The sequence below is a fragment of the Nicotiana tabacum genome, chromosome 22, assembly GCF_000715075.1.
Source record: "Nicotiana tabacum cultivar K326 chromosome 22, ASM71507v2, whole genome shotgun sequence".
Classification (NCBI taxonomy): Eukaryota; Viridiplantae; Streptophyta; class Magnoliopsida; order Solanales; family Solanaceae; genus Nicotiana; species Nicotiana tabacum.
Genome location: NC_134101.1, coordinates 215057104 through 215084305, shown reverse-complemented (window position 1 = coordinate 215084305; position 27202 = coordinate 215057104). Strand labels below are relative to the sequence as shown.

The window sequence follows — 27202 nt, the reverse complement described above, 5'->3', positions numbered from 1 at the left end:
ATGTTTTTATTTTTGTCCAAACAAATGAAGACGCTAAAACAAGCCTCGGAGATCAAGAAATATGTAAATTCAACCCCCGGGAGCTGCCATACCTTGTGAAATAACAAACTGCTCCAACACATGCGACAAGTTCAAAGGAAAGCCTGCACCTCCTGGTATTTTTGGACCACTTTTTGGGGCGAGTTGCTCATCAACTGATACTTGTATTTGCAATTTTTGTTGTAAACCCCACTGCCAATAATATCTCCGTACATCAGTTCTTTTGCTAGCCTTTTTTTTTTTTTTTTGGTTTTTCATTTATCGATATCGTATTGAGGTCCGATTAAATTTGAATATTTTGAGTTTTCTTGCTAGCTATTTCTTGATGGAATAATTAAATTTATACCGTTCCTTTTTGTTATGGTGTCAGGTTCCCCTTTCCTTTTGAGGTAGTGGCTTTTTAAACCCAAAGTGAAATTAATTTTCTTTAATTTGTCATTGGGTATTCACAAATCTTTAGAAAATTCATACGCACTCTGACAATAACGAATAAACGGAAGTTTTACTCAAGAAGTATTTAATTATCTAAGGAATATATGAGCGAGAATTCAAAAGTAATACAAATGATACTGTAATAATTAACAATTCAAAATATTTAAAGGTATATGACAAAATTATCGTTAAAAAATTATTTGACTCGCGAAATCCGAACATCACTATATAATTTGGGACGAAAAATGTGCAACATTTCCTGTATAGTCGAAGGGCTCCATGTATGTTTCTTGTACAAGCATAAGGGCTCCATATAATCCGAACATTTAATGATTTATGTGTAAATTCAATTTTTTGAAAGCCGAAGGGCTCCATGTATGTTTCTAAGGTTGTGAATGATCATTTATAATAGGAAAAATGAAATTGTATAGTCGCTGTAAAAATATTAGCCAATATATATATAATTTATATATTTTTTGTATATTACATTATGTATGCTATATACAAAAATTATACAAATTTTATACATATATATATATATATATATATATATATATATATATATATATATATATATATATATATATATAATTTGTACAATTAAGTTATTAAAAAAAAATTATATAAATTTTATACACATAAATTTTATACACTTTTTTAGCTATCAAAGGTAAATAATTTCTGATGCGGGCTAAAAGTGATAATACCCTTTAGGTATACAACTTTTCACGAGTTATTTATATAATTAGTGGTTCGTTCGATGAAAGTTTAAGGAATATGGTGTCGGTCATGCGCTCGTCCAGAATTTAGCGTGACAATTCATTTGATTAAAACTTTATTTTCAAATAACTTAGATATCTTTAATAATTTTTATTTGCTTAAATATTTATCCATATCATCAAGATATCTGCATAAGTTATCGCATTCCTTAGCTTTTTAGGAACTAAATTATTTTAGTTACTCGTTGGGCTTCCTCTTTTCCTAATTTTGTGTTTTATCATCGATTTAATCATACTGGCTTAGGTAATCTCTAAATATTTATAATTAACTAGTCTTTGTGTACATACTTTGTGCGTGAATCCAATTTAATGATCATTTAGTTTTAAAATTATTTAGTTATAATATTAAATAATATATTTGAGTTTTAGAATGAATACTAAAGAAAACAAAAATAGCCTATGATTATTTTGTGTGTAATCAAATTAAAAGTTAATAATTTTTTTCTCACCAGTTTGACTTTATTTATGGACAATCATCCACAATTTTAATGTAACTGATGTTTGTTGCCTTCATTAATCTATAAAGATTTTCTTTTATGATTTATTTTCTGTTTCATATAAAAACTATATGTTATAAATATACACATAATTAAAATTTATTATCTTTGTGTAAAACTTAAATGATGATTTATAGACTATCATGCAATACAATACTAAGTAACTAAATTAAGCTACAATTTCTGTTGGTTTAAATTATAAGGTAAACTTTGAATAAATTATTACTTTGAGATATGAAGTAAATCATATATTGGTCGCTCCTATTCCAAATCATGCAAAAAAAAAAAAAAAAAAGAATCCCTATTGTCATTGGAAAATCACATTTATGGAAGAAGAAAAAACCTTTCGGCAAGTTGTCCTCATCGAAAATTAAAGTATATTAACTATTCATACTATATTAATTTTAAATTCTAAATATTAAGACTTTGTCACTAGTTAATAAGTACTATTCAATAATTAAAATTTCATGATTTCAAAGTCCTAAATTAAATGGTTATTTGTAAATATTCGGGAATTAATTAATTCTAAATGGTAAAAAATTAATTAAATAATTATTTTTAAATATTAAAAAAATAATCAAATGACTATTTTATCAGTGTGAGCTCTATTTTTAAACTTCAATTTAAAAGGATAAAAAAAGCGAAAGACATATCACTAAATACCTTCATGCTTTTAATATAAAATATTGAAGATATAGATATAGACTACGGGTTGTAATAATTTTTCCATATGAGAGTTAATCTCAATCAAGTCATTTTAGATAGCCATATTTCAATGTTTATACCTAAGTTAGTTAAAAATTAATTATGATTCTTGTAATTTATTTATTTCATTAATACTCTTGGAAACTTAACCATTTACCTTTTTTGACCTGTTTTCCCCATATTTGTTGCACATTTCTTCCTATATGTGTTGTTCATAATATCTTAATCCAGACATCAAAAACCCCATATATACAATTTTATTTTTGAACTTTAATTTGTCATAGGGTATTATAAGTTCTCTTGCTAGCTATTTCTTGATGGAATAAATTTATACGCTTCTTTTTTGTTAGTTTAAGATTTCCCTTTGCTTTTGAGGCAGTAGTATATGGATCTTTTGACCCCAAAGTGAAATTAATTCTCTTTAATTTGTCATAGGGTATTCACATATTTTAAAAAATTCATACGCACTCTAACAAGAACAAATAAACACCAGCACCCGTAGCTGTAAACCACCCAAACTTGGTCCGAAACCATCCTGAAACACATCCAAGGCTCCAGGGACCCCGTCTAATCACAGCAACCAGTCCCAAAATATGACACGAACCTGCTTGAGGCCTCAAATCATACCAAACAACATTAAAACTACGAATCGACGATCGAAACCTTTCTTTAAACTTTCAAACATTTAAACTTCGACAATGCGTCCAATTTATACTTAAACAGTCCGGAATGACACCAAACTTTACGCACAAGTCACAAATCACGATACGAACCTATTTCAAGGCTCGAAACCCCAAACGTACATTGATAACACTAAAATTCACTTCATATCAGACTTTAGAAATTCTTAAAATTTTAAAATATCAACTGCCCATAATAAGCGCTGAAATGCTCCCGGACCACCCAATACACATTCCGAACATACGCCCAAGTCTAAGATCATCTTACAAACCTATTGGAACCTTCAAATCCTGATTCTGAGGTTGTTTACTCAAAAGTCAAACATTTAGTCAACTCTTCCAACTTAAAGCTTCCGAATTTAGAATTTCCTATCTGAATCAACTCTAAACTTTCCCAAATTTGATTTCGACTATGCGTACAAGTCATAAAATATGAAGTGAAGCTACTCAAACCACCGAAGACACGCTAGAGCTCAAAACGACCGTTACAGAAGCTTTGGGAACAAAAACTATAATATAGAATACTATTATTACTGGAATAATCTTGTATATATTCTTAAGTATTCTAATATAGAAGAGTTTCATATAAATCAAAACGTATAAAAGTCTTTAAAAAATTCGACCACTTCCATTATTGTCCAAAGGCAAACGTATTTCCTCTTTCTTTAATATTTTTATTCTTCCTTTATTTATTTTATTTGTTATTTATGTATAACTTACGTGTAAAATTTATATAAGGTAAATTATTTAATTTTTTTAAAGTTCTAAATGTTATAATTTTTAATGTAGTTCAAATAAGGAAAAAAATTATTATACAAACTCCTAAATGTTAGAGAATTAATTAAATGACTATTTCTAAATATGAGAAAAATAATCAAATAATGATATTATTTAGTGCGAGCTGTTTTAAAGGGTAAAAAACGACGAGCGCCATTTTGCTAAGAGCCTTCGTGCTTTTAATATAATACAGATATAGATAGAGATAAGTATATTTAGTGCGTGAGAGAGTCAACTTTTTAGGAAGAAACATACTCATACCTAAATTCAAATAAGGAATATATTTATATAAGTTAAATTTTACTTGACTTTAAAAAACAACAACAACAACAACAACCCAGTATAATCCCACTTAGTGGGGTCTAGGGAGGGTAGTGTGTAGGCAGATCTTACCCCTACCCTGAGGTAGAGAGGCTGTTTCCAAATAGACCCCCGACATCCTTCCCTCCAAGAACTTCCCACCTTGCTCTTGGGGAAACTCGAACTCACAACCTCTTGGTTGGAAGTGAAGGTTGCTTACCATCAGAACAACCCCTCTTGTCATATTAGGATTTTTTACTTGACTTTAAATATCTAAATATTAGGATTTTTTATACCCAAATAACAAAAAACTTAGTAATCAAACATTTAGTTTCAAGCTCCTAAATATCAGGAAAATAGGTAAGTGACGATTTTGTTTAATATCATTACTATTTTAAAAGGATAAAAAAGACAAACGACATTTCGCTAAGAGACTTCGTGCTTTTAGTATAGTACAGATATAGAAGATATATGTATAGATTACTGGTTGTAATAGTCTTTCCATATGAGAGTTAATCTCAATCAAGTCATTTTAGATAGCCATATTTCAATTTTTATACCTAAGTTAGTTAAAAATTAATTATGATTCGTGTAGTTTATTTGTTTTCATTAATACTCTTGGAAACTTAGCCATTTACCTTTTCTGACCTCTTTTTCCATATTTCTTGCATATTTCTTCCTATATATTGTTCATAACACCTTAATCCTGACACCTAAAGCCCCATAGATACAGTTTTATTTTTTTATCTTTTACTGGTATTGATAAAAAAAATCATGAAGAATTTCTCAAGCATAGCTTTCTTTATATTTGTCCTCTTTGTTCTTCTTGGTAAGTTGCATATACATATGTCCAATCCTTTTAATTAATGGAAATCTTATCAAATAGTTGTTCAATTTTCTAATCTCAAAATGTTTTATTTTTGTCCAAACAAATGAAGACGCTAAAACAAGCCTCGGAGATCAAGAAATATGTAAAATTCAACCCCTGGGAGCTGCCATACCTTGTGAAATAACAAACTGCTCCAACACATGCGACAAGTTCAAAGGAAAGCCTGCACCTCCTGGTATTTTTGGACCACTTTTTGGGGCGAGTTGCTCATCAACTGATACTTGTATTTGCAATTTTTGTTGTAAACCCCACTGCCAATATATCTCCGTACATCAGTTCTTTTGCTAGCCTTTTTTTTTTGGTTTTTAATTTATCGATATCGTATTGAGGTCCGATTAAATTTGAATATTTTGAGTTTTCTTGCTAGCTATTTCTTGATGGAATAATTAAATTTATACCGTTCCTTTTTGTTATGGTGTCAGGTTCCCCTTTCCTTTTGAGGTAGTGGCTTTTTAAACCCAAAGTGAAATTAATTTTCTTTAATTTGTCATTGGGTATTCACAAATCTTTAGAAAATTCATACGCACTCTGACAATAACGAATAAACGGAAGTTTTACCCAGGAAGTATTTAATTATCTAAGGAATATATGAGCGAGAATTCAAAAGTAATACAAATGATACTGTAATAATTAACAATTCAAAATATTTAAAGATATATGACAAAATTATCGTTAAAAAATTATTTGACTCGCGAAATCCGAACATCACTATATAATTTGGGACGAAAAATGTGCAACATTTCCTGTATAGTCGAAGGGCTCCATGTATGTTTCTTGTACAAGCCTAAGGGCTCCATATAATCCGAACATTTAATGATTTATGTGTAAATTCCATTTTTTGAAAGCCGAAGGGCTCCATGTAAGTTTCTAAGGTTGTGAATGATCATTTATAATAGGAAAAATGATATTGTATAGTCGCTGTAAAATTATTAGCCAATATATATATAATTTATATATTTTTTGTATATTTATTATGTATACAAAAATTATACAAAAATTATACAAATTTTATACATATACAAATATATATATATATATATATATATATATATATATATATATATATATATATATAATTTGTACAATTAAGTTATATATACACATTATGTATGTTATATAAAAAAATTATATAAATTTTATACACATAAATTTTATACACTTTTTTAGCTATCAAAGGTAAATAATTTCTGATGCGGGCTAAAAGTGATAATACCCTTTAGGTATACAACTTTTCACGAGTTATTTATATAATTAGTGGTTCGTTCGATGAAAGTTTAAGGTATATGGTGTCGGTCATGCGTTCGTCCAGAATTTAGCGTGACAATTCATTTGATTAAAACTTTATTTTCAAATAACTTAGATATCTTTAATAATTTTTATTTGCTTAAATATTTATCCATATCATCAAGATATCTGCATAAGTTATCGCATTCCTTAGTTTTTTAGGAACTAAATTATTTTAGTTACTCGTTGGGCTTCCTCTTTTCCTAATTTTGTGTTTTATCATCGATTTACTCATACTGGCTTAGGTAATCTCTAAATATTTATAATTAACTAGTCTTTGTGTACATACTTTGTGCGTGAATCCAATTTAATGATCATTTAGTTTTAAAATTATTTAGTTATAATATTAAATAATATATTTGAGTTTTAGAATGAATACTAAAGAAAACAAAAATAGCCTATGATTATTTTGTGTGTAATCAAATTAAAAGTTAATAATTTTTTTCTCACCAGTTTGACTTTATTTATGGACAATCATCCACAATTTTAATGTAAGTGATGTTTGTTGCCTTCATTAATCTATAAAGATTTTCTTTTACGATTTATTTTCTGTTTCATATAAAAACTATATGTTATAAATATACACATAATTAAAATTTATTATCTTTGTGTAAAACTTAAATGATGATTTATAGACTATCATGCAATACAATACTAAGTAACTAAATTAAGCTACAATTTCTGTTGGTTTAAATTATAAGGTAAACTTTGAATAAATTATTACTTTGAGATATGAAGTAAATCATATATTGGTCGCTCCTATTCCAAATCATGCAAAAAAAAAAAAAAAAAAAAAAAAAAGAATCCCTATTGTCATTGGAAAATCACATTTATGGAAGAAGAAAAAACCTTTCGGCAAGTTGTCCTCATCGAAAATTAAAGTATATTAACTATTCATACTATATTAATTTTAAATTCTAAATATTAAGACTTTGTCACTAGTTAATAAGTACTATTCAATAATTAAAATTTCATGATTTCAAAGTCCTAAATTAAATGGTTATTTGTAAATATTCGGGAATTAATTAATTCTAAATGGTAAAAAATTAATTAAACAATTATTTTTAAATATTAAAAAAATAATCAAATGACTATTTTATCAGCGTGAGCTCTATTTTTAAACTTCAATTTAAAAGGATAAAAAAAGCGAAAGATATATCACTAAATACCTTCGTGCTTTTAATATAAAATATTGAAGATATAGATATAGACTACTAGTTGTAATAATTTTTCCATATGAGAGTTAATCTCAATCAAGTCATTTTAGATAGCCATATTTCAATGTTTATACCTGAGTTAGGTAAAAATTAATTATGATTCTTGTAATTTATTTATTTTCATTAATACTCTTGAAAACTTAACCATTTACCTTTTTTGACCTGTTTTCCCCATATTTGTTGCACATTTCTTCCTATATGTGTTGTTCATAATATCTTAATCCAGACATCAAAAACCCCATATATACAGTTTTATTTTTGAACTTTAATTTGTCATAGGGTATTATAAGTTCTCTTGCTAGCTATTTCTTGATGGAATAAATTTATACGCTTCTTTTTTGTTAGTTTCAGGTTTCCCTTTGCTTTTGAGGCAGTAGTATATGGATCTTTTGACCCCAAAGTGAAATTAATTCTGTTTAATTTGTCATAGGGTATTCACATATTTTAAAAAAATTCATACGCATTCTAACAAGAACAAATAAACAAAAGTTTCAATCAGGAAGCATTTAATTGTCTAAGGGATATAGGAGCGAGAATTGTATCTGCGTTGATGTATAATGTATTAAAATTAAAAGTTTTCTTCTTATCTATCAAAATTTTAGCGTGACGAGTTATAATATTTAACAATTTAAAATATTTTAATTTGACTCTGGGGATGGATTTTTTCTGTGGAGTGTGGACCTCCAAATAAAATTTGTTTGAGCTCCAAACTGCACCAACACATTGTTAACCAGTTAATTATTTGCGTGACATGGTTAGGAATGGAATCTAAATTAAAATAGCCTTAGCTAGAGTAACTCTACGTGCTAAATTAAGATATTTACTTTTCCAACCATTGAGTTTATTCTTAACGGATGGGTTTTCAATGTTTTAATCTTATGATTTGATGATCTAACAAACTTACTCTTAAGAACCAGATAGGGAACTTGACATACTTGGTCTGAATTGCAAATCAACGGACTCCAGCTAAATGTGAACTGCTATAATTTCAGGAAATAGAGACCCAAACCAAGGACCTAATACCCTTGTGGTTTCCTCACAACAGTACGAAGTCAATTGGGCACAGCTGGAAAGCGATGCGACTGCCTGCACTGTTCTGTCTGCACTGCACTGTTTCCAGCGGTCACTTGTCCTTTGATCAACCAAATACTTACATCATTCAAGTGATATCATCAAGGTGTATTAACAAAAGCATTACAATAAAACATCACTTGAACACTTGAGAATTCACTTCAAGCATTCAAGCCTTCTGCAAAACAGTGAACTTAATTCTCAAGAGCTTGAAGAACAAAGTTAAATGCTACTACGGACCAATTCCTAAATCTAGTATTTTGTTGTCCTTAATTGAGTTGTAACTTTGTGACTGTTTTTATTGTAATTCCTAAATTGCTTAGCTAGAAGCGTTGATTAGGAACCCCTTTGTAAAACCATAAACTCTCTGAGTTTGTGTTGTGATTAGAGATAGTCATAAGTTAAAGTCTTTGTAACTAGTGAGTGACAAAGTGGCTTGTGGTAAGAGTATCACAAGTTAGTTGAGTTGAAGTCTTTGTAATGGAGTCATTACAAAGTGGCTTGTAATAGTGTATTTACAAGTTAGTGAAGTTGAAAGCCTACAAGTGTAGGTCGTGGTTTTTGTCCCCTTGAGTTGGGATTTTTCCACGTAAAAATCCCACGTCTTATTTACATACTGTTTCATTAGCATTCTTAGTAAAAACTCATAGAGGACCAGGTACTCTATAGTTTGGTGGACTCATATAAACTAACAATTGGTATCGAAGCAGGTTCCTCCTATCAGGCTAACACCTAGGAAGGATCCGTATGGCTTCTCCACCAAATTTTGAAGAAGGTTAATCTACATACAGACCACCCAGGTTCAATGGGCAATACTATGGGTGGTGGAAGACAAGAATGCATGATTTTATCATGGCTGCGGATTCTGAGTTATGGGATGTCATATGTGACGGCCCTTACGTCCCACCAAAGGTACTTGAAGAACTTCCATTCTCAATGCCAAAAACCAGAAAATACACCGACGCAGACAGGAAAGTTGTGGAGAAGAATTTTCGTGCCAAGAAGATTTTAGTATGTGGAATAGGACCTGATGAATACAATATAATCTCTGCTTGTGAAACTGCTAAGGAGATATGGAAAGCTTTGCAAACAGCTCATGAGGGAACCACTCAAGTAAAACAATCTAAGATTGATATGCTCACTACCGAGTATGAACTCTATAGGATGAAGGACGATAAATCTATTCAATATATGCACACAAGATTCACTTCATCATAAATTAGTTACACTCACTTGGTGAAATCATTCTTAGGAACAAGCTAGTGAGGAAAATCCTTAGTATCCTGCATAGTTCTTGGGAAATCAAGGTTAATGTTATTACTGAAGTAAAGGACATGCAGGAGCTGACCATAGACGAGCTGGTTGAAAATTTGAAGACCTACGAGATGAAGAGGAAGATAGACAATGAAAGAAGAGAACCAAAGAAAGAAAAGAACCCGGTACTCAAAGCGGATAGCAATAACTCAAGTGAGGAGGACAGTGACATGACTTACTTAACCAAAAGATTTCAGAAGATGGTCAGAAGAAATGGAGGAATGCTAAAAAGGGGCAGCTCTAGCAAGCCAAAGAACTATGATCTCTGTCATAAGTGTGGAAAGTCAGGGCACTTCATCAAAGACTGTCCTCTCCTAAAACAAGAGTTCTCCAAGTACAACCCTGAGAAAGCAGCTAAAAGGAACCCGGTTCCTAACAAGGACTTCAAAAGGATTCGATCTGCTAACAATGTAGTGAAACAGGCTCTTGAAGCATGGGGAGATTCCTCTAGTGAGTCTGAAGATGAAACTGATACTGGTGACAACTCCATGATGGCAGTTGAAAGCGAGGAAAATGAATATGATTCAACTTTTGCTTTGATGGCCTAATCAGATAATGATGAAGACGATTGCAACAGTGAGGTAAATTTCAGGGATTTTCAGAGAAATCTGAAATCCTACTCTCTTAAGAAACTTATGTCTTTAGCTAGTGTATTGATTGATGCCTATCATAGTCTTGTGGAGGGTAAGGATGCCTTGACCTTAGAACTAGGGGAAGCTGAACAAACCAGAGATGATCTGGTAGTATGTGTAGTGGATCTGAAGGAAACCATTTGTGAGTTGGAGAAAGAAAAAAGTGTCTTAACCAAAAAATTTGCCAACATAGAGCATGAACGAGATGACTTAGTGGTTGTAGTTGCAAACCTGAGGGAGACAATAGAGGGACTAGGAACTGAGTCTAAACCTGGAAATACTGGAAAAGGAAAAGAGGTACCCAGTGAGGAACACATTAGGCTTGAAAACGAGTTGAAAGCTGTGAGAACTAGGTTGTATGTTGAAACTGAGAAAAACAAGCACCTCCAAACTGAACTGGAAAGAGTAAAAAATGATCTTGAAAAGTCCCTAAAGTGGACATGGTCCTCAAAAGCTATCACTGCCATGTACGCTAATAATAGTGGAAACAGGCAGGGAATAGTGTTCCAAAGGGAGAAAACCCATTACAACCCACATAGCAAGTATGTGACTGTACCAGACAACTGGCTGTGTACCCATTGTGGGAACAATGGACATTTCAAGGAAAATTGTTAAGCCAGGGTTTGCTGAAAATATAAATACTAAAAAGGGACCAAGTTCCACACACAAAAAATGCATATTGTCTGTATGGACTAAGAGAGCTCTTATTCATCCTCTTACCTACTACAAGAGACCCAAACTTGCTTGGGTTCCTAAAACTAACTCTTGATCTCCTTGTGTATGGAACAGTGAAAAGAAGCGGTCAACAATGGTTCATGGACAGTGGGTGTTCAAAGCACATGATTGGGAACACCATGGAATTTCTTTCACTAAAAACCCTACAAGGAGGGAGTGTATCCTTTGGCAATGGGAAAAAGGGGTACATTCTTGGAGTTGGAAAAGTCGAAAAATCACTCACTCACTCTATTGAGAATGTGTACTATGTCAATGGTCTTAAGTACAGTCTCTTGAGTGTCTCTCAGATATGTGATAAAGGAAACAAGGTGGAGTTCTTGTCCAAGATATGTACAGTTACTAATCTGGTAACTGGCGAAGTGGTACTTGTGGACATGATGACTATAAAATATTCATATATTATATACTTAAAAATAAATTATTTTCAATAATATATATATATATATATATATATATATATATATATATATATATATAATATGTCAATTATCTGTATTTTCTAATAGTATTTTGCAGGAAATAAAAATATCATGATAAAGCAAATAAAGGAATAAAAAGAGAAGCACGAGGCATCATGGCAATAGAAGCACGACGCATCATGGCAATAGAAGCACGACGCATCATGGCAAAAGAACCACGAGGCATCATGACACCTTATGAGATTTGATTTCTATAAATAGGATGTTTGTGTTGAAAGGGGAGATAGATCATACGTGCCTAATTAACAAACTTTTCTCTAGCTTTGGTCTTTACTTTTCTCTTTATCTATTTTATTTTATCTTGTAGTCTTTGAATTTTCTAAGAGTGTTGATAGTATTTTAAGAATTTCTTCTTTGTGAGATTTAAATACTCCATAATGGAGTAATCTCTTTTGTTGGGATAGTTGATGAACCTCGATAACGTTATAATATTAATCTCAATTTTACTACATGCTTGACCTGAAACATTCTAATTATATTTCTATATTGTGCTGGAATATTATTATTGTCACTTTTATCTATTTATTCTCCAAAATTAGTTTTATGTCAATTTTGTAATTCTCACGAAGCAAAATTAATATGCGATAACTATTGGGTAAAATAATAGAATGAGAGTAATTCTTTTTAAGTTATCATTCCAAGTCTGTAATCTTGCTTACTTCCATTCTAATTCTCACGGAGGAGTTGTAGTTGGCAGGATTATTGATTTTTATTAAAAATTAATCGCAAGATCTTTTTGCTATCTTTTAGCACAATTCAGGCAAGAAAATTATTTCAGTTTAATCGTCACGAGTCATATATCAATTGATTTACATAACCTCGCGGAGTGTTATTAATTGATTATTTCTTAGTGATCAAAATATAATTGTAGTACCAATAATAGTTATTCCTAAGAGAAATACATGTAGAAGCTAAGATTTTATTATTATCACGCTATCGAGTGAATTCAATGATTCCCAACTCTTTTTAAATATAAATCTTCCGAAAGTTTTTTTGTTTCAACTTAAGCAATTTAAATTTTCAACAAACAAAACTTCATCAATCTAATTCTCTCAAATAGTAGTAAGAATATTATAAGTTTGTAGTTAGATTCTCCAATCTCTGTGGGACGATATCATAAACTATACTAGAATTTGACAAAGTACGAGTAGCAAAATCTTATACGCATTGACCTCGTCAAATTTTTGGCGTCGTTGCCGGGGATTGGCTCAAGTCTACTTCAGACTAAATATTCTGTTACTAATTTGGAAACTTACTATTAGTATTATTATCATTGCTATCAATGTGTACTAAATATTACTACTATTACTTTTACTATTACAAGTACTAACATCTTATACAAGTGTTATTATCATTATAGCATAGCAATCACTATTATTAATACAAGTACTACTTGTAACTATATTCTATATTAGTATTATATTATTTTTTATCGTTAGTTACTGTTACTACTAACTGATTTCGTTTACTATTTTTTTTCATAACATCTATTGCTAATTAGTACTAATATAATTACTATTATCATATACTATTACTACTACTATTAATAATAATAATAACAACAACAACAACAACAACAACAACAACATTATCATACTACTATTTTTATTTGATCGCTTATTATTTTTGTCATCTTTGTTGTCCTTGTTATTCATCACTTTCTTTTAATTATTTTCTTCTAAGTACTACTACTACCACTTTAGGAGTTAAGTTCAGTTTGTTTGTTTTTTTTTTAGAATTTTGAGTAGTTTATAACCCGCTTTCAATAAAAGAGTTGGTCAATTATGATCCTGAAATTGAAAGATTTCTTCGATTGCGCAAGAAAGGACAAGCATTATCTTCCCAAAACATAGCTTGTGAAGGTATGGAGAATCAAGAAGTAGAAAATATCAACCCACACGAAGTACCACCACCAGTATAAATAGAGGATCAATTTGATGAAGTGGCACCAAGGCCAGCAAATAGAATCCTAAGGGATTATGCTAGACCTGACCGCTTCAACTGTGAATCTAGTGTCAAAAAACCTCCAGTGGTAGCCAACAACTTTGAAATCAGGAATGACCTGATTCAAACAATTCAATAGTCTTGCATCTTCACTGGAGACGAAATTGAAGATGCACAAGTCATTTGATTGACTTTTTGGAACTTGTTGAAACAACTAAGTATAATGGAGTACCTCTTGAAGCTATCAAGTTAAGGCTATTTCCTTTCTCTTTAAAAGGAGATGCCAAGACTTGGTTGTAAAGTTTGCCACAAGGTTCCATTACCACATGAGATCAAATGACTCAGAAATTTTTAAACAAATATTTTTCCCCTACTAAAACCACAAAGTTAAGATAAGACATATCTAATTTCTTGCAGACTGACACAGAGTCAGTTTATCAAGCTTGGGAAAGGTTAAAAGCAATGTTAAGAAAATGTTCACACCACGATATTCCTGAACATATGCAATTATATATTTTATATCACGGGCTAAAACCCTCTTCTAGAAATGTGATAGATACAGTTGCAGGAGGTTCAGTAATGGGAAAAACAATAGAGGAAGCATTGCAATTGTTGAATGAAATTTCTGAGAATGCCATCTAATGGCCATTTGAGCGTATAATTATCAAGAAGGCAACTACAGTAAATCAGGTTGATGCTTTAAATACACTAACACAACAAATTATTTCTGTAACGACCCGACCGGTCGTTTTGAGCTTTTTCATTTAGCTCTCTAGTTCTCGGGCATGACTTGCCCCGTGTAATGCAATATGACTTATGTAAATCGTTGGTGTTAAGTTTCAGGTTAATCAGAATTTAATTTGGAAGAACAGTCTCAGTTGAAAGCTTAAAATTTGAAAGGTTTGACCAATATTTGACTTGTTTGTATAGGATCTCGGATTGGAATTTTTATGATTTGGTTAGCTCCGTTAGGTGATTTGGGACTTAGGAGCGTGATCGGAATGCATTTTGGAAGTTCGTGGAAGGTTTAGGCTTGGATTGGCGAAATTGAGATTTCAGCGCTTTCCGGTTGGTAGGTGAGATTTTGATATAGGGGTCAGAATAGAATTCTGAGAGTTGCAATAGTTTCGTTGTATCATTTGGGATGTGTGTGCAAAATTTCAGGTCATTCAGACGAGATTTGATAGACTTTTTGATCGAAAGCATAATTTAAGAGTTCTTAAAGTTCTTAGGCTTGAATCCTATGTTAAATTGGTGATTTGATGTTGTTGTGAGCATTACAAAGTTTTGAACAAGTTTTAAAGATGTCATGGGATGTGTTGGTATGATTGGTTTGAAGTTCAGGGGGTTCCGGGTAGGTTCCAGGATGTTTTAGTTCGAAAATCATAGCTGTAGCAGGTTCAGAAGGGTTGCAGGCCCCGAAACTCACCCACGCGGCCCGCACAAAAATGAGTGCGCCCGCGGTGAGTGCCGTGCGGACCGCACAAAAGCGTCCGCATCCGCGGTAGGTGTCGCGCGGACCGCACAAAAGGGGGCCCGACAGCGGTGAAGAACCTTCCCGCTGGTCCAACTTCAGAAGCTCATATCTTTTGATCTACAAGGAATTTTGAGATGATTCAAAAACAAAGGTTATAGACCTTCGTGTCTAGTTTTCATAAGGATAAAGATATTGCAATTTGGACATTTGTAGAAAAGGTTATAGCCAAAATACTAAAGCCTATCACTGTAGAGGAAGGCTGGTGCTGCCGCGGTTATTTTTGCGTGGACCGCACTGGCTTGTGCAGACCGCGATCGATTTGGTGCGGCCCGCGGAGGATAAAATCTGAGGGGTACTCTATAAATATGAGGTTTTGGATTTTATTTAATATTTTGACCTAGAGAGCTCGGATTTTGGCGATTTTTCGAAGGTTTTTCAAGAAATTCATCGGGGTAAGTGATTTTAACTCAGATTTAGCTAGAATACATGAATCTACCACTGAATTCATCATTTAATTCGTGATTTGGGATGGAATTTGGGAAGAAAAATTGTGAAACCTTGCAAAAATATAAAATGATGATTTGAAGGACCAAATGGTATCGGAATTCCCCAGTTCAAATCCGGGTGTTGCCTGATCAACAAAAACTCGAAATCTATTCTTTTGGATAATTTTGGTATGGTTAGACTCGTGAGGGTATGAGGATTATGAAAATGTAAATTTTACCCAATTCCGAGACGTGGGCCCGGGGCTCGGGTTTTGCTAATTTCGAGATTTTTGATATTTTTCGAATGTTTTCGCTTGGGCTTTGTTCCCTTGGCATATTGTGACGTATTCGTTCTGAATTTGGATAGATTCGATGCGTATGAAGGGCAATTCGAGTGGCAAAGGCATCACGAGCTAGAGAATTAGCCGGTTCGAGGTGAGTAATAATTGTAAATGATGTCCTGAGGGTTTAAAACCCCGGATTTGCACATCGTAGTGCTATATTGAGGTGAGACACGCACTGGATGATGAGCGTGGGGTCTTTTACTACTGGGTATTGTGACTTGGTCCATCCCGATTGATGATTTTACCGTGTATTTGACTGAAATTCATTTGTTATCATCATAATTTGGGTTGATTGCCATATTTGGGCTTCGTGCCAACTATTTGAACCCTTCGGGGATTTTTATCACTGTTTCCTCACTGCTTGACTTATTATTTGAACTCAGGCCTGTTGATATCTACTGTTTTACAAACTCAGTCACTTTTACTTAGATTTGAAACTTAAATGATATTTCTACATAATGTTTTGGGCTGAGAACTACTGTTTTACTAATGCCCAAGGGGCTTGTGATGATTTTTAGACTGAGTGAGGCCGAGGGCCATATGTGAGGATATGTTGAGTGATATGAGGCCGAGGGCCTGAGATACTTTATATGCCACGAGGTGGCTTGAGTGATGTGAGGCCGAGTGCCAAGTGATGATGCCACGAGGTGGCTTAATATAGCGCTTGGGCCGTAAGGGACCCCTCCGGTGTCTGCACACCCACAGTGAGCACGGGTACCCATTGTTTTGAGTGATTGATTTTATTCCCGAGGTGCTGATATAAGTGATTGTGAGGTAGCCCGAGGGGCTGATACTATTTTGAGAGTGAGCCCGAGAGGTGTTACTTTTCTGATATTGAGCCCGAGGGGCTGACACTATTCTGATACTGAGCCTGAGGGGCTGGCTCTGTTGATATTATGCCTTAGGGGCGGTTTGATATACATGTTTTGCCCGAGGGGCTGTTTATATTTCTATCATTTTTGTTACTCACTTGTAAACTACTTGCTTTACTTGTTGGAAAAAGGGATTTTCACTTGATTTCTCACTGCTTTACTGTTTAAAGTGATTTTACTGCTTCAGTATTGAATGCCTTGTGTTTTTACGTGATTTCTTGCCTTCAGACTTTATTTATTATTATTACTCACTGAGTCAGAGTACTCACATTACTCCCTGCACCATGTGTGCAGATTCAGGCATAGCAGAGTCCGCACCTGAGCGCTGATTCCTTCCAGGCTAGGCAGTGATTTGTAGTTAAGAGGTAGCTGTTGACGTCCGCAGCCACTTGTCTCTCTTATCCTCTATCATTTATGTTTTCTTCAGACTGTTGTATCGGATTCCGTACTTTGTAGACCTATAGCAGATTCTATAGTAGCTCATGACTTGTGACACCCCGGTTTGGCTGTGTCGGGATGGTTTCCACTATTGTTATCGTTAAAGGTTTCGCAATTTATGAATATTATATTATATGTTATTACTGTTTATGATGATTAACTGTTTAAAATAGGTGTTCCATTTTGGTCTGGATGGCCTTGTCTTCACGAGAGGCGCCATCACGATCGAGTTCGAGTTTGGGTCGTAACAAGTTGGTATTAGAGCCTAGGTTACATAGGTCTCGCGAGTCATGAGCAGGTTTAGTAGAGTCTCGCAAATCGGTACGGAGACATCTGTATTTATCCTCGAGAGGCTACAGAACCTTTAGGAAAACTTCTCATTTTTGAATTCTAATCGTGCGCCCTTGATTCAGCTTGAAAAGTAACTCTTGAATTCCTTCCATGCGTTCGTATGTGCACATGAGCGCCCAGTATCAGATGTGCCTTGATGGCTTATGATTCCCTGATCGAGGGGAGAGATGTGATCTCTATGAGTTAATGTTGGGCCAGTCTAGAGGACTTGAGGCCGAATCTTTGCCTATAGCTTGAGCACTGAGGTGCTGATTGTGTGAGCAAGTATTTTTAAACATATATGTTTGGAATTGTCCTTACTAGTGGAAGTGATGGCTGGATAACTATGTGATGAGTATGTTGGTACTGTGATATGTATCCACATGATTTGGAAGCGACGAGAAGGTGTGCTAGAGGATATAAGAACTATTAGGTGCTTGAATTCCATCTTGATTCGAGGTATAGCCCCGAGTTATGGCGTGTAAAGAATCTTTTCATGTTTCCTAGTTGTGAGTGAAGTAAATTTCATGTTGCGGTATGAGTTCAGACTCAGGAAGACTTAATGATTGCGTACAGATTATAACGATGGAAGGTATATAGAAATGTTAGTTAGAGGCAAAGCAGGTGGGTTGTCACCTGCGAAATGTTCTGAGGTTGTACGATCCTTATGTGTCTGTTAGAAGATCTCATTTGCGAGTGAAGCATAGGTGTTGCAACTTAAATTGGATCGCTTAGAGAGCGCGTGTAACTGTTGCGAGAGTGGAATGCGAGATTTGCAGAAGAGTTAAAATTCTAGATGATCTGTGTTTTCACAGGCTTATAAAAGATTTGAGTTTAATCTCACTATGGTATCATGGCATCAATAGAGTATAATCATTATGAGTTATTGAGTGTGTGCTGATCTATGGCTTCGAGCCAAGTGGGGGAGCCTGCTATTTATTAGGCGATTGCACGGTTAGGTGCTATGTTGGTTCCAGTTTGAGGCGTGCTAGTGAATCAGTTAACGCTTGCGGAAATTGAGACTGAGGATGGCTCGAGTAAAGGAAAATTTTGACGAAGATTATATTATGTTTCATAGGTGTGTGAGAATCACGGGATGTCTTGAGTTGTTATTGGCAAGAATGCTCGGTGCATAGAGCAGGAAGTTGCTTGGTTGTATTGGGATGAGGTTACATTCTACAATGTCGGAGTGCCAATGAGGCACGGGTTGTTCGGTTCATTTGATCAGACTAATTGCAGTTTGAATAGAGTGAATGACTCACGAGAATGGTTCTAATGTGTTCAAGATTCTACATGTAACAATTGGGTATTTTAAAGTTGTATATGTGGTTAGGAACTGTGTTTTCATTTGGAAGATATCAAGACTTGTGGTACTTTCTACATTAACTATGGGATTCTATATATTAGTATTAGGAAGGTAATAGTTCCAGATTCGCAGGAAGTCCCTTCGAGGTAGGTATTTTGAACGTGGTTCTCTTGAAAACATTTAAGAGAGTACTCAGTGGCTTATGAGCCTTAGACAGTATGGTTTCATGCTTGGGACTCGTGTGGTGAGTCTGGGTTAAGGAATTGTGGCATTGTAGCAAGAAGAATTTCAAGTTAACGGTAGGTCAGAGGGAAACTCGAATAGATAGGATAGCGTGGTAGTATGCCAGATCGGTATGGTAAGGATATGATTAGTTCCTTGGGTGTTTTCGAGGTAACGAGTCTCTGCAGGTGTTTTGCGGAAATTCTTTTGGGTTTTAGTGACATGTATATCTCGGTTGAGTTAGAAGGATTCAGTCCTGATGAGTTAGTGTTGTGCAAAAGGAATTCAGGGAGTTCTAGATGGTTTCCACCATAGTTAGAGAGGTATAATTTTCCTATTGGCGTGAGGAGCATGGGATGCATAGTGATTTCCTTCTAGATGGGATCAATGGAAAGTTCTTGACTAGTGGAGTACGTAGATGTTTGTGGCTCAGAAGGGAGATAAAGTTCTCATTTTATCCTAGGATGGTATGGTATATGCGGTGTGTTATGGAGGATTGAGATTTGCGTGTGTAAGGTTACGGTTCAGTTTTGAACGGAAAGTCATAAAATTCTTAGGCAGCACGGGCAGTTTCAGATGATTAGAGAAATGAGCTTCAGATGATTAGGGGGATGATCTCCAGATGATTAAGGAAATGTTATTGCTAAATGGTAGTGATTTGATGAGGGTATATGTTTCAGAAGAGGCAATGTGATTAAGTTGATGGTGCTTCGGTAGAATTGCGGCGCTTTCTTTTTAGGTCGACTACTGACATTCAAGCTATGTTGTGGTTGTAAGTCGTGTGTATCGGCACTGTTTAGTGACTATCGGGGTTTGAAGACCCGAGCGGATCTTTTGTGCTTGGCATGTTAGATTCTGGATGAGATGCTAGGTTTAGACTGGTTGTCTCCGTATTGTGTCATTCTGGATTATTGCACTAAGGCGGCACTGTTAGCTATGCCGGAAATTCCACAAATTGAGTGGTGAGGTCTGTAAGATTATGCCCTAGTGGAGTGGTTTTTTATTTCGAAGGCCCAACGGACGGCTGGGAAGGATTGTCTTTCTTATTTGGGCTTTCGTGATGGATGTCAGTGTAGAGGCTTCTACCATTGATTCAGTGTAGGTGGTGAGGGACTTTTCAGATATGTTTCTTGTGGTCGGGCATGTCGCCGGGCAGGGTTGTTGATTTCGGTATTGATTTGATACCGGGCACCGTATCGTATGGCACCGGCAGAGTTAAAGGGGTGGAATGAGCAGCTTCACCTTGATAAGGAGTTCGTTGGCAGGCCAATATGGATGTGTGTTCTAACTTGAGTTGGCTTGGTTGGCTTCGAATTGTACTGTTGAGGGATGTGTTAATTCGAGTTTTATTGAGCTTAGTAGTAATCATGGGAGATCCATGAGTTACCTTTCTGTGTTGCGAGATGTTATGATTTGTTGGTTATAGGCACATATGGTGCGGTTCTATTGGGGTTTCATAGTGGAAGTCGAGCGGGAAGAGTGATGGGTGTTGCTCAGTGAATGGCGTTATGTCCTTTCGGGTTAGTATGGTGTATTTTATTTGCTTCACTATGGGTATGATGGTTTGATTTGGTTCCAGACATCGAATTGTGCGTGGTTGTCGATTTCGAGCAATGTGACTAAGGTGGTTCATGTGGAGCAGTGTTGGATAGGATCGCACATCGCAGTGAAGTTATGTGGAGGTATCACCTTGCAGGTTAGATTCGTGTGTTCTGTTCCTATGATGTGAGACGGGTTCTCAGCCTTGTGTTGTGGTGGTACTAGTGAACTTGAGGTTCAGCCCTTTCATTTGAGTCATTTTCATGATTTGAGTATGTTCGAACTGTTGCGTATTGATGCATGTATTGTGCAAGTTGTGGCTTAGGTCTGTATGGATGTGTCATGTCACCAGGGTAATGTATTGGATTAGAGGAGATTGTTGGGGATCATTAATAAATACGAACGGATGCGATTTCAGCATGTTGGAAGGAGTATCGAACTTCGGTTTGGAAACTTGCTATGGTATTTGCCAAGGAAGGAGCGGCTTCATGAATGGTTGATCTGGGAAATGGTTATGGCTTACCGCGTGTCTTAGTGATCATTGGCAGTATATGAAAGTGTTGGGATGAGACTTTAGCTGATAAGAGTTTTTCTATCGGTATGCGGATGTTGTTTGCAGTTGCTGTGGTTAGAAGTTATCACTACAAGTGTTGAGTTATATGGTATATTATGTGATTGCACCGGAGATAACATATATGGTTTGTTACAGCTTGTTCGGACTTATTCACAGTATAAATGTGAGATTCTGATCGTGTTGATGATTTTAGAAGAGGAAATGTGGTTCTATTGTTTATGGACTAGGATGGATTGTGAAATTTCAGTTATATTGTGTTATCGAACCTATGTGAGATAGGGTGACGTGGGATCACCCCCGGGTATGTGCATCGTGAGGATATTCAGCAATTGGTTAGCTTTTGGAACAACTCTAGGCATATTCGAGGATGAACATATGGTTAAGTGGGGGAGGATGTAACGACCCGACCGGTTGTTTTGAGCTTTTGCATTTCGCTCTCCAGTTCTCGGGCATGACTTGCCCCGTGTAATGCAATATGACTTATGTAAATCGTTGGTGTTGGGTTTCAGGTTAATCAGAATTTAATTTGAAAGAATAGTCTCAGTTGAAAGCTTAAAATTTGAAAGGTTTGACCAATATTTGACTTATTTGTATATTATCTCGGATTGGAATTTTTATGATTTGGTTAGCTCTGTTAGGTGATTTGGGACTTAGGAGCGTGATCGGAATGCATTTTGGAAGTCCGTGGAAGGTTTAGGCTTGGATTGGCGAAATTGAGATTTCGGCGCTTTCCGGTTGGTAGGTGAGATTTTGATATAGGGGTCGTAATGGAATTTATAGAGTTGCAGTAGTTTCGTTGTGTCATTTGGGATGTGTGTGCAAAATTTCAGGTCATTCAGACGAGATTTGATAGACTCTTTGATCGAAAGCATAATTTAAGAGTTCTTAGGCTTGAATCCTATGTTAAATTGGTGATTTGATGTTGTTGTGAGCGTTCCGAAGTTTTGAACAGGTTTGAACGATGTCATGGGATGTGTTGGTATGATTGTTTTGAAGTTTCGGGGGTTCCAGGTAGGTTCCGGGATGTTTTAGTGCGAAAATCATAGCCGTAGCAGGTTTAGAAGGGTTGCAGGCCCCGGAACTCACCCACGTAGTCCGCACAAAAATGAGTGTTCCCGCGGTGAGTGCTGTTCGGACCGCACAAAAGCTGTCGCAGTAGGTGTCGTGCGGACCTTACAAAAGCGGGCGCGGTCGCGGTAGGTGTCGCGCGGACCGCACAAAAGGGGGCGCGGCCGTGGTGAAGAACCTTCCCGCTGGTCCAACTTCGGAAGCTCATATCTTTTGATCTACGAGGAATTGTGAGGTACTTCAAAACAAAAGTTGTAGCCCTTCGTGTCTAGTTTCCAGAAAGGTAAATATATTGAAATTTGGACATCTGTGGAAATGTTATGGCCAAAATACTAAAGCCTGTCACTGTAGAGGAAGGCCGGTGCGGCCGCAGGTTGTTTTTGCACGGACCGCACTGGCTTGTGCGGACCGCGGTCGATTTGGTGCGGCCCGCGGAGGATGAAATCTTAGAGGTACTCTATAAATACAAGGCTTTGGGTTTTATTTAATATTTTGACCTAGAGAGCTCGGATTTTGGCGATTCTTCGAAGGTTTTTCAAGAAATTCATCGGGGTAAGTGATTTTAACTCAAATTTGGCTAGAATACATGAATCTATCAGTGAATTCATCATTTAATTTGTGATTTGGGATGGAATTTGGGAAGAAAAATTGTGACACCTTGCAAAAATGTAAAATGATGATTTGAAGGACCAAATGGTATCGGAATTCTCCAGTTCAAATCCGAGTATCGCCTGATCAACAAAAAACTCGAAATCTCTTCTTTTAGATAATTTTGGTATGGTTAGAATCGTGAGGGTATGAGGATTCTGAAAATGTAAATTTCACCTGATTCTGAGATGTGAGCCCGGGGCTCGGGTTTTGCTAATTTCGAGATTTTTGATATTTTTCGAATGTTTTCACTTGGGCTTTGTTCCCTTGGCATATTGTGACGTATTCGTTCTGATTTTGGATAGATTCGATGCGCGTGGAGGCCAATTCGAGAGGCAAAGGCGTCGCGAGCTAGAGAATTAGCTGGTTCGAGGTGAGTAATGATTGTAAATGATGTCCTGAGTGTTTGAAACCCCGAATTTGCATATCGTAGTGCTATATTGAGGTGAGACACACGCTGGATGATGAGCGTGGAGTCTTTTACTACTGGGGATTGTGACTTGGTCCGTCCCGATTGATGATTGTACCGCGTATTTGACTGAAATTCATTTGTTATCATCATGATTTGGGCTGATTGCCATATTTGGGCTTCGTGCCAACTATTTGAACCCTTCGGGGATTTTTATCACTGTTTCTTCACTGCTTGACTTATTATTTGAACTCAGTCCTGTTGATATCTACTATTTTACAAACTCAGCCACTTTTACTCAGATTTGAAACTTAAATGATATTTCTATATCATGTTTTGGGCTGAGAACTACTGTTTTACTAATGCCCAAGGGGCTTGTGATGATTTTTGGACTGAGTGAGGCCGAGGACCATATGTGAGGATATGCTTAGTGATATGAGGCCGAAGGCCTAAGATATTTTATATGCCACAAGGTGGCTTGAGTGATGTGAGGCCCAGTGTCAAGTGATGTGAGGCCGAGGGCCGAGTGATGATGCCATGAGGTGGCTTGATATAGCGCTTGGGCCGTAAGGGGCCCCTCCGGAGTCTGCACATCCACAGTGAGCGCGGGTACCCATTATTTTGAGTGATTGATACTATGCCCGAGGGGCTGATATGAGTGATTGTGAGGTAGCCCGATGGGCTGATACTATTCTGAGAGTGAGCCCGAGGGGCTGTTACTGTTCTGACATTGAGCCCGGGGGGCTGGCATTGTTATGATATTGAGCCCTAGGGGCTGGTTCTGTTGATATTATGCCCGAGGGGCGGTTTGTTGTACATGTTTTTCCCGAGGGGCTATTTACATTTCTATCATTTTTGTTACTCACTTGTAATCTACTTGCTTTACTTGTTGGAAAAAAAGGATTTTCACTTGATTTCTCACTACTTTACTGTTTAAAGTGATTTTACTGCTTCGGTATGGAATGCCTTGTGTTTTTACGTGATTTCTTGCCTTCGGTCTTTATTTATTATTATTACTCACTAAGTTGGAGTACTCACATTACTCCCTGCACCATGTGCGCAGATTCAGGCATAGCAGAGTCCGCACCTGAGTGCTGATTCCTTATAGGCTAGGCAGTGATTTGGAGTTACGAGGTAGTTGTTGACGTCCACAACCCCTTGTCTCTCTTATCCTCTATCATTTATGTTTTCTTCAAACTGTTGTATTGAATTGTGTACTTTGTAGACCTATAGCAGATTTTGTAGTAGCTCATGACTTGTGACACCCCGGTTTGGGCTGTGTCGGGATGGTTTCCACTGTTGTTATCGTTAAAGGTTTCATAATTTATGAATATTATATTATATGTTATTACTATTTATGATGATTAATTGTTTAAAAGAGGTGTTCCATTTTGGTCTGGCTGGCCTTGTCTTCCCAAGAGGCGCCATCACGACCGGGTTCGAGGGTTGGGTCGTAACAGTTTCTTTGGCCCAAAAGTTTTAAACTTTTCAGGTGAATACACAACAACCAAGCCAATCTAAGGCTTGTGACATGTGTGGAGGAAATCACTAGAACCATGAATGTCAAGCAACCAATCACAATGATGAACATGTCAATGTCATCGGTTACAAGCAGTATCCTTTTGGAAGTCCAATGGCACAGAAACATCCAGGATTTCAATGGAGTAATCCAAATGGTGCAGAGAACTCTCAAAGCTTCCATAAACAACAAATACAGGGTCCACCAGGATACCAGAATCCAAACTATGGTCAATCAAACTTTAGACCTTATCAAAAAGCAGGGCCCTATCAGCAAAGTCCTCAACAAGCTCATTCAAGTCTTGATGATCTTCTGTATAAGTATATTAAGGTCACTGATGAAAAGATGGAGAACTAAAATTCATCCCTCAAAAATCTGGAAATACAGTTGAGCCAATTGGCAGCTCTTGTTTCAGAAAATATTCAAGGTCTCTTACCAAGCAATACAGAGAAAAACCAAAGAGATCACCTTAAGGCCATCACCTTACGATTAGGTAAGGAGCTTGATGAACCCTATGCAGACCAGTCAGAACAATAGGTAAACAACGGTAAGAATGTTGAAATACCCTCTGAACCATCTCAAAAGAATGAAGTCAAGAAAAAAGAAGAAAAAAATATTGAAAAATTGACTCCTCTCCCTGTGAATATTCCCTTTCCACAAAAAATGAAAAGAGAAAAGCTTGACAACCAATTTGCAAAAGTTTTGGAAATTTTAAAACAAATTCACATCAATATTCCTTTTACTGATACCTTGTTACAAATGCCTTCATATGCCAAATTTTTAAAGGAAATTTTGTCAAGTAAAAGAAAATTAGAAGAAGTTTCTGTGGTAATACTTACGGAAAAATGCAGTGCTATACTTCAAAATAAGCTACCATAAAAACTTGGTGATCCAGGCAGTTTTACAATTCCATGCACTTTGGGAGGAGTATATTTTGAAAAAGCACTTTGTGATTCTGGAGCTTCAATAAATTTAATCCCATTTTCTATCTTTAAAAAGTTAGATCTTGGTGACATAAAAGACACAAGTATTTCTCTTCAGTTTGTAGATCAAAGTACTAAGAAACCTAAGGAAATAATTGAAAATGTACTCGTAAGAGTATATAAGTTTGTTTTCCCTGTAGATTTTATAGTACTTGAAATGAAAGAATGTCCTAATGAACCAATAATTTTAGGTAGACCATTTCTTGCTACAGGAAGAGCAATTATAGATGTTCATCAAGGACAATTAATTTTAAGAGTTGATGAAGAAAGAGTCATATTTGATATGCAAAAGATACTAAGATATTCAGGAGATGAAACATCATCTTCATGTTTTTCAATTGACATGATTAGTTATCTTACAGATGAATTCAAAGATGATCAATTAATTCCAGATTCAATGGAAAGATGCTTGATCAAATCAGACACCACACAGGATGATGATCCCACCATCAGAAAAGAAGCTGAAATATTGGACAAAGATTCAGAAGAAGAAGAAGAGATGAAATCCTAAAAAGCTCAATCAAAAATTGAACTCAAAACTCTCCCTTCTCATTTGAAATATGTTTATCTTGAGCAAGAATTATTTCATCTTCTCTTACTGCAGAATAAGAAAATAGTTTGATTAAAGTATTGAAAGCACACAAAGGAACCTTGGGGTGGACTGTAGAAGATATTAAAGGGATTAGTCCGACTATTTGTACATACAGAATCCTCATGGAGGATAGCTACAAGCCAATAGTCCAGTCGCAAAGAAGATTGAATCCAGCAATGCAGGAAGTAGTGAAAAAAGAGATCGTAAAGTTGTTGGCAGCATGTATTATATACCCCATTTCTGATAGCCCGTGGGTAAGTCCCGTTCAGGTAGTACCAAAGAAAGGAGGTATGACAGTTATAAAAAATGAAAATAATGACCTCATACCTACCAGGACTATTACAGGATGGAGAGTCTGTATTGATTACAGATGTCTCAATGATGTCACTAGAAACGATCATTTTCCTTTGCCATTTATTGATCAAATGTTGGAAAGAATTGTCGGATATGGTTTTAACTGTTTTCTTAATGGCTATTCAGGATATAATCAGATACTAATTGCACCAGAAGATCAAGATAAGATAACTTTCACATGCCCTCATGGAACATATGCCTATAGGAGAATGCCATTTGGTCTGTGCAACGCCCTTGCTACATTTCAGCATTGCATGTCAACAATTTT

The 27202-nt window shown here is 35.6% G+C and overlaps 1 protein-coding gene across 1 annotated transcript; it reads left to right on the top strand.

Annotated features, from left to right (window-relative positions):
* Positions 1-9507: 9507 nt before the first annotated feature.
* LOC142176260 (uncharacterized) lies at positions 9508-9888 on the top strand. Its single transcript, XM_075243390.1, has one exon. It carries the CDS (start codon positions 9508-9510, stop codon positions 9886-9888), a length of 381 nt encoding a protein of 126 aa, XP_075099491.1.
* Positions 9889-27202: the final 17314 nt, after the last annotated feature.

Coding starts and splice junctions, on each gene's coding strand:
- LOC142176260 (XM_075243390.1), top strand. CDS start 9,508: ATGCATGATTTTATCATGGCTGCGGATTCTGAGTTATGGGATGTCATA.